Source organism: Megalops cyprinoides, chromosome 10 (genome assembly GCF_013368585.1).
Source record: "Megalops cyprinoides isolate fMegCyp1 chromosome 10, fMegCyp1.pri, whole genome shotgun sequence".
Taxonomy (NCBI): domain Eukaryota; kingdom Metazoa; phylum Chordata; class Actinopteri; order Elopiformes; family Megalopidae; genus Megalops; species Megalops cyprinoides.
Window position 1 is genome coordinate 15,605,018 of NC_050592.1, and position 9,163 is coordinate 15,614,180.

Consider the following 9,163-nt stretch of genomic DNA (forward strand, 5'->3'; position numbering starts at 1 on the left):
TTTGGTTAGCCCTGTGGGCTCAGACCTAACTGGTGGGGCCCTTTTCTGATGTTGTCTTATTATTGTCTTTCTTTTCTTTCCTGGCAGGACTGGGGACATCCAGTAGGGAGGCTTGACACCTGGTGGTGGGTATTTGTGTCTTTGCTCCACTATCATTTGCAGTGTAGTGTCACCGGGGTGTGCAGTGCAGTGTGTGTGTGTGTGTGTAGCCACGTGTGGTCCTTCTGACCCTCCTTCCAGACAAGGTCTCCCTCTGGTAAGCTCCGCTCCTGTTGATTCTAGTTTATTTTGTGTCTTCGGTATCCGCTATCGGTACGATATTCCTCTGTGTCTAACTGGGTGTTTAGCCCCACTAATGAAAGTGTAACCATCAGACCAATCAAAATAAAGCGTGTATACAATTTTAATAGAACCCCGTCTCTGCTTCATCCTTGCACGAACCTGTGTGCCTTGGTGTGGATTATACAGGAAGCTGGTTGTATTTGGTAACCGGTGGTTAGTTCCCACCAGGCTTATTTCCTACATAGAGATCAGACCTCCAGTAGGTGGCGTAGTCGACACAAAGCTCTAATCATTGCCCCGGCGCCTCTACACTTGCAAGAGCTCTAACAGAACATCACATGCTGCCATTAACACAGTAAAATGTACATGTAGCTAACAGGAAAGAACAAATAAAAACACATTCATACCAATTAACCTTCACTGGAAACATTCTAAAAATATGTCTGGCTTGACAGTATGTGATGACAAAGCTGAAGGAGTAAAAGCACAGTGATTCACCATGTGTGCCTTGTATTCGTTTTACTGGAGCTCACTTAATTGATAGCAATTTAACCTGAGTAGTACAGTTCAAGCCATTATTTGAAAATTGTTTAAAAAAAGCACAAGTCTGAGAACTAATGCATTTACAGTACAACAAGGGGTATACTTCTAAATGTAATTACGCCAGCAGCAAAGTAAATGTTATGTTGCCATGGTAACTGCTGTTCTAGAGCCTTACAGAACCGGTGAACGGCAATCGTATTGGATGACACAGTCCGGTGGAAGTCCTGGCAGACTTTGTTCACACAGTACCATGTAATTAATAGATTTTACCGTCCGTATTTCATTGTTAGACAAGGTGGACGATCGTTCACTTAGTGCAGAGATAATATCGATCTTCGCTCGCTAAGCATGTTTGTTGCCGTGGCTGCTCTATCTTTTTCAATTAGACTGAGGTTAAGTGCCTCAGCCACAGGGGGATAGGGGATGGCGACACGGACAAATGTTGTGTCTTTCATTAACTAAACAGGTTAAGAATGAGTCACTGGACTAGAGGCTGGTGTATGAACTACAGGTCCCCTCAACATTCCTTAGACCCAGTTCTCCCCGTGCTCCCAGGAAAGGTTCCTTTCATTCGCATGTTTTCAGTCACACATTGATTTTCAATCAATTGGGTTAGAACATGGCATAATGAGAGACCTTTACATTATTCATGCATTGTTCTGGATGTACGAGCCCTGCATGTGACCCAAATATCTTCAGAAACATTCCATACATTGTGGAGAACAAAGCAAGGAACTGTGTTTGTGTGTTAGAGAGAGAGAGAGAAAGAGAGAATGAAGGAAGGAATGGTGTTGCAGGAAAAGAGAGAGAAGCGATTTCATGTCACCTCTGTGAAATGGGAGCCACATGTTAAAATAATAAAAAATAAATAAAAAATAACAACGACAACAACATCAACAAAACAATAATAATAACAATAATAATTTAGCATTTTTTTTTTTTTTTTAGAAAAAAGCTTCATTCACATTTGAGTCAAATCCTGACTTGTGACCATCGTGCGACCAGTTATGATTTGTTTTTAATGTTGTGGTATATAAACAGTATCCAATTAAAGTTTAATGATTTTCTGACAAATAGTACAGCTACTTTGGTTTATCTAATCACCTGAAATTCATGTGGACTTCAATATGTAGACAGAACAAAAGACATGCAGTATGGTGCACTCCTATTTCTACATCTTGCTGGATATTTTATAGACACATATACTTTCACCCTTACACTGTATTATTGACTTAATGTAGGAATATTATTGGGGGAGGCAGTAAAAACTTTTTTTCAGTGAGAAACTAAGTATCCTCAGGGGGTGGGCCTTTGCTCCTAGTATGTGCCTTTTTCAATCAGGAAGTTTGCCACATATACCATTTACATAAATATGCTTGTGAAGTTTATAATGTATCTCAATAATGAAGATGGATGATATATACCACTAAAAGAAAGCATACACAATTAAAAGAAAATGTATTATTATTATTAGTAGTAGTAGTAATAGTAGTAGCAGTAGTAGCAGTATTTGTTGATTGATTTTTCATTCCAAACATGAAATGTACACTGCATTTACAGCACACTAGGTCCTTACATAGCCGATCAGGACATGCCTTTGGTGAAGTCAGTGTAGAATTTGTAACCACTCCCCCTCCCTTCGGAGACTGGGGGCAGTTGAAGGTCTGCTACAAAGCATCTCAGCATCTCTCTCAGGCCCCGGTGGTGTTTCTGAGTACTCAGCATACTGATGGGGTCCATTAAAAAGAAATTCAGAAAGGACTTCAATTCATTGTGCAAATTGATTGTGAGTCCTGTGTCTGACATGGTCTCAGAATCAATAAGTCATCCTGTCAAAGTCTGCACCCTCCCACGGGGCAGTCCGAATACCTGCGGAGAGGCAGAGAGTCAGAGTACAGCTGGCACAGACAGACTGAGTCAAAGTGGACAGAAGTGGAACAGAAAGACTGAATCAGAGGAGAGAGATGGAACATAGGGATTGAGTCAGAGCGTACGGAGTGAGAGTCAGAGGAGTGACCTACCTGAAAGAGAGGGCATACAGTTACAGCTGAGATAAAGCATGGACTGAACAGAGAGAGAGAGAGAGAGAGAGAGAGAGAGAGAGCATACAGTCAGAGCTAAGAAAACACAGAATCAGCTTAAAATGAGAGAGCACAGAGTCAGAGAAAAGAGAATGCATTGAGTCAAAGGTGAGAGAGAGCAGAGATTCAGAGCAGAGAAAGTGGGCTGCACATTTTAATGGATATTTTTTTTTATAATCATTGTCTACTGAAATTCAATTAACTTCATTGCACATGTTGACAATCCAGTACTGTGGAGGACAAGCAGAGTATCTTGGGGGATAGGGTTATTGTATGGTCTGTTTTTTCAGTAACAGATCACATTATCTGTGTTTTCATTTTTAAAACTATCAGCATATGACCAAAAGACCCAGGATGACAGATGACCAAGACCCTCTGTATATGCCATGGTCATGATATTCTATCTGTGCTATACATGAAAGGGGGGCTGAGTTTTTATGCTGTTAATTCCTGTCATTAATTCAAATCGTAATCTACTTGGTAGGCACAAATGCTGCGATTTATGTTGTTCTGGAGTGGCAAAGTTGCATGACACCACAGTTAACTTCAACAATTATGTTATACTTAATGCAGATTAAAACCAGACTGCAACAACTGTCACAGAGCGAACAGTGGCTGCAACGAAGTAAGCAGAGAAGAGTGAGCCATCTTGTTTTGCACAAAGGTTAGAGGAAAACAGGTGCCATTCCCTGCTAAGTTACTTATTTATTTTTCATTATACAATATGAGGCTGAGCTACTCACCTTGCACCTTGCTTATTTGACAAAAGGTCTCATTAAAGACAACATTAGGAGTAGGTTTCATGTGAGGAAACTTATATTAAAATTTCAATGATCAATTATATTGATAAAGTCCCTCACAGCAATGTCTATCCCAGACTCAAATTTACATCCTTTAATAAGTAATCAGCAGATGATGTTTTTCCAAAGAATCAAACAGCACAAAATCTGCAATAAGAATCCTTCAAAGGCTGTTAATTACCCTGTGTGTAGCAGGCTGTAGTGTTGTAAAACCTGAATACTGTCTGCTTCTCTAGAAAGTTTATAAATCATCCAAACAAGCAGGTCTAATGCAGAGTTCTGCATTTTCACCAGTCTGGAGATAATTTGCCACTCCTGCAGTCATTGCTCATTTAAGTCTATTTATTATTTTATTGACATTTCCAACTGAGTGTTTATTTTTACCTCAGAGCTTAGAGCGTGAGCCATGGGACGTGAGACCTGCTGATTTTGACCACTTCTTTCCCGAGGGCAAACCTGCGGGTGTTTATTTTGGAGCAGGTTTGAGACTTGAACGGGGGAAAGAGACAGAACAAGGCTGTCTGAGGGACGTTATTAATATGTTACTGAATTTTTGGATGGAGTGGGTGAAAACCACAAGGGACCAATTATATTTCCTAAATAGTCTGTCACCTGCATGTCTGCGTCTGGAGACATTATATATGCAATCTATTTTTTAAATCCCTCAATGTTCAGCTTGTTGCTTCATCATGAATTCAAGGACTTAAAGAATTCACTGGATGCCACAGTCTGGGTATGTAAATGTGCCTGTCATCATTTCAGCAGCCTTGCATTTATTGAAGAAGTCCTAATTTTCAGTATATTGTGGAGGAAAAATTCTATTTACGTCTAATGCATCAGGCTGCTGTATTTATTTTGTTGTGAATAATTTATTGAAACAGCACAGCTTTCTTCCATGATGAATCACACAGAGCTGGCTGGTCCTGGAACAGTCTGCTACACAGTGCAGAGTGCATCGTAAGTAACATGTTTCTGCAAAGTGGTTTACATTTTAGTACAGGTATGTGGAAGGCATTATTATTTTAGCTAATTTTACTAAAATACTCTCCAAGTGAAAAATAAAGGTACGCCAGGTTTCATTTCTGTCCTTTTGAAAAATAATGCATGTATTTAGACATGGCAGAGAGTAAGAAAAGACAAAGATTCAATGACTTGCACAGTGCTATGCCAAAAATGGTCACCATACCTCTCTATCATAGCCAAACACACAGCCTTGGCTATGCAGGCACAGTTTGTTCACTTTAGGTTTAAATGGCAAAAATGTCTCCTGAAACCCTTCTAACACACACCCTGTGTCTTTCCAAAATGCTCTGTTCCCCCCAACATTAAACTCCATTTGATGTCATAAGCTTGGTTGGCACTGTTTGGCAGCGGCGTCACAGCCTGGCACAGCACCAGATCAGATCAGTTTAGCGCTCCTTCATCCCGATGCCGTGGAGGAGTGCCTCTTATCCCCAGTGTTCTCTTCACACCGCTCATGTTTGGGTCGGGGAGGATAAAGAGCCCAGCGCTGTGAACAGGTATTAACATCGCCCGAGGCGCAGGATCACGACCGACTTCGAGCCGGCTGATCAGGCCCTTTTAAAAATCCTCAGCCTTCTTCTCAGGCTTCCAAGTAGATTAACGTTAGATTTTTCCAGTGAGTGCTTGGTATTGACTTTGCTTTCAAATGAAACCAACAGCATTAGAGCAGATTAATACATCCAATTAATAGAAAACATGAAAAAAAAACTGTGAACATGCATGCAGACCTTTGCAATTTTTAACTCAAGCTGTATAGTAAAGATATACACATGTTAGGGAGTGACACAGAGGTCATAGCATCTCAGCAAGAGGTCAGTATATTCAACATCCTAACCTTATTTATCTGCTTATAATATGCCCTAGTACAATGCTACCAATTGGGCATCTATTTTACAAATTACCCATTTACACAGATTGGTATTAACTCAAGCTGAGCACCTTGCTCAGACAGATAACAAGAGTACTGCAACCAGACTTTAAAGCTACACCCTGTTCATGCATCACACCACCACACTTCAGTGTAGTTAAGTTGAAGTATGATTATGTATAGGTGGAGATCCTTTTACTGTGATTACCGTTGCCACATTTAAAGACACCACTGCACTGTCCCTGTGATAATACAGCATGAGGAAGACATCGACCTTACTCTGCCAAAGTCAAGATCAAAAATAGTTGCCTCATATAGACCACTTGTTACAGTTATTCCAAACGAAGCCACACCTAACGAAACAAGCAACCTCACAAATCAGTGTCCATTTAATACTCTTACATTGTCATACAGTGCATTCAAGCTGCTCATCATGTGACAACATGGTCTTGATCCCAATCAGCAAATGAGCTGTGCTATTCCTTCCACAACAGGAAAAAAAAAACATTTCTTAGGTTTACTATGTGTATGTGTAAAAGCAACTTTTACACTGACAAAAACCCTGTGACTGAAAATATAGTATATAAAATACAGCACACTACACAATTTACCATATCACACCTATTATCTTCAACAGCATTTTCAATAGGACAAGCCAGGGCCACCACACCATACTGATGATAAAGCGAGGAGACAAAGTGGACAGACAGCCGATACTCACTGGCAGGCGAGGGGGTGCTGCCCTCGCTGGAGGGCGGGTGTGACGGGGCCCTCGGGAGCGTCGGCGGAGGCAGCCCGCTGATCACTGAGGGGAAGAGGAAAGGATAAGTTCCACCCTTGAAGCGCCTCATCTGGCCGTGCGAGGGACTGCGGCAGGGCTGGCTCCTGGCAGTGGTCTTCATCCTCATGAGATTTCCCACCGTCAGCACGGAACATCTAGATCATGGCCGCTGTAGTAAGGTGCTCCTCTCCCACGGGCTGGCGGGGAGCAGCCATTCCGGTCACAGGGACACCGGCCATGGGATACAGCTCTCTGAAATCTGCATCCTCGAGGCTCCTTGCCCTGCTTCTTCTTGTCAGGTTTCTATTCTCCGTAGAATCCGTGAACAAGCTCAGAGAAATCTCATAATAAAAGCTGCCAATAGCAGGGTTCCTCTGAGGCTCCGAGCCACTCTTATTTCATCCTAATCATCCACCGAGCTGAAAAGGAAGGTCAGAGAGAGAATTAGACGGAGACATGATAAAGAAACATGCCGTTTAAAGTTTAGACAGCATGGTTGAATCATATCTACAGAAACAGTCAAGTGACTGTGCATACTTACAGTGTCAAGTTTGATCAGACTCTCCTACCCTCCTACCCAGTGGAAAATGATTTTCCAATCTTGTACTTTTACACTTTTAATTTATTAAAAGTGATTCATGACAAAACTGTCAAGGCAAAATAAAAATTGACCTTAAATTGTATGTTAAGCAGCAATCAAATTTTTAGTCAAGTCTGAATAGCACAATGGGTCGCATAAGACTAATGTTAAGTGAATATAGGGGGAAATTATATTTTATGTTACAATAAACAAATATGTTTGTGCATGAAGTCCCATGCTGGCATGATTTATGTTTTAACAAAAATTATAAAATTGGACAAAATGACTGTGACATAGATGTCCCTCTGTATTTTATTTAAAGCAAATATATCCTATATATATCCTATTCTTTTTCTTGTAGTAAACAGGGCTAACAGATATTTCTTTATTTTTTAAATAAACAATTTTGAAGAATTTCCCCATGGTGAAATCTCAAGAAACCAACAAAAAAATACCAAGATGACAGAAAAAACCTAACTTAAGAGCCTAGATTTTAAACTCTCCTTGGAGCATTCTAAAGCAAGTAAAGGACATCCACTCATTGTCCAACCCATCCGATTGGTCCATACAGAGTCCTAAGCACACAATTGAGGGAAGCAGGAAGTGACCACATCTGCACTGTCTTAAACAGGACAGGAGGGTGGAGAGGTGCAGGTCTCAATCATACTGTAAGTGCAATGAAAATGACACTTCAGAACATGCTGTGTTTTGCATCACTGCGGTTGCCAAAAGAGCCTATATGACTGGCCTCCAAAAGATTATCACCATGTCATAATAATTTTCCATACTTAATATATCTAATTAGAGTTTACGTTTGGTGGAAATAGTGAATACTAGAAACTGAGCTCCCAGGGAAAGTATTTAGTGTGGACATATAGGCTGCACACCAAGTCAATGGTTTATTAAATGCTTGGTACCCTCAATGAAATGCTTTCTTTGGTTTTTAATTTTTAATTAAAATTTTGTTTTAATTTTCCTTAAGTGCCTTTGCAGAGATCGCTTTTAAGGATGAAGTACATTAGTTTCATTAAAGCACAGCAAGTACTACAATGGAAGTCCATCAAAAGTGCAGATTGGAATCCACAACCCACTGATAAGAAGTCCAGTGCTTTGCCTGACAGCAGTTACTGGGCAGCATTGTTTTCTTGTAGCAGAAGGATGTGAGAAATGATCAAGGAGGTTCTCCGTTTATCCATCTCGTGAATCCTGTTTAACAGCATTATAAACTACATCAGGATAATTGCAGTCATAATACACTAATCTGCAGTTAGAGTGCTATTACAGTGATATGTAACCACACTTCATAATTAATGGGCCAAGTTAATGCTCTCTCAAAGCACTGAGTCAAGGAGCTTAATGGAAATGTAGTCTGTTAAAACTGCTAGGCCTGCACAGGTCATTGTGCTGTACAGTGGTGTCTTTTTTCACCCAACAAATCAAACCCCTCATTATCCTCAGAAGAAAAAATCAGATCCAATATTTAATAATGCTAATTAATAATAATAGGTAATACAACAATAATGATGATAAATCACCTATTCAGTGTAATATAAATTTTTTTCAAACATTGATATCCAGATCTGAGTTTTGGCAAACTATTTTACAGCAACCTGCAGTCTATTCATGTCTAATACACAGCGGCCCACCAGTCAAGAGCACTGTTGCCATTAATCCACACTGTCATCCTCTGAATGTGATGTGGGACACCCATACAGCAGCAGAATTCCCCAGCAGAATTCAATGAGAGATGGGTGGGTATGTGCAGAAAGGAACTCGCCTTGGTGTCTTCTCAAAACGAGATTCATGTTGACACTATCTCCATTGTTTATCTCCCCATACATACAAATCGAAAGTGAGTGTTTGTGAAGTCAATAAAAATGTTGTGGAGAGAAGAGCGGATTTTAACTGAAGGGCCTGAAAATGGGAACATGAGCTGAGACAGAGCCTGTGGCCGCACAGTTAAAGGCTGAAATCGCGTTGGCTAAGGAGACAGGTTCAGCTTCAGGGAACCGCTACTGATCAGGCTGTCTGCTTTACACCTCACAGTTTTTTTTTCCCCCCTCTAGAAGATTTTGTATGGCTTTTTTCCTCATAAACCTTTTCATCCAAAGAGTGCCTTTCTCAATATTTAAAGCCATCAGTTGGTGATTCATCCAGATCAAAGTATCCCATTTCTGTTCATCTGTGCTACACTGTCTGAATATT

General features: G+C 40.5%; 1 protein-coding gene across 2 annotated transcripts in view; it reads right to left on the reverse strand.

Annotated features, from left to right (window-relative positions):
- LOC118784535 (retinoic acid receptor beta-like) overlaps window positions 1–6,502 on the reverse strand; it is a 79,552-nt gene extending 73,050 nt beyond the window's left edge. For both annotated transcript variants that reach the window (XM_036538812.1, XM_036538811.1), the window contains exon 1: window positions 6,319–6,502. In XM_036538812.1, the coding sequence (XP_036394705.1) occupies window positions 6,319–6,499 (181 nt within the window). In that variant the 5' untranslated portion in view covers window positions 6,500–6,502. The remainder of the gene's footprint in view (window positions 1–6,318) is intronic.
- Between the last annotated feature and the right edge of the window lie 2,661 nt (window positions 6,503–9,163).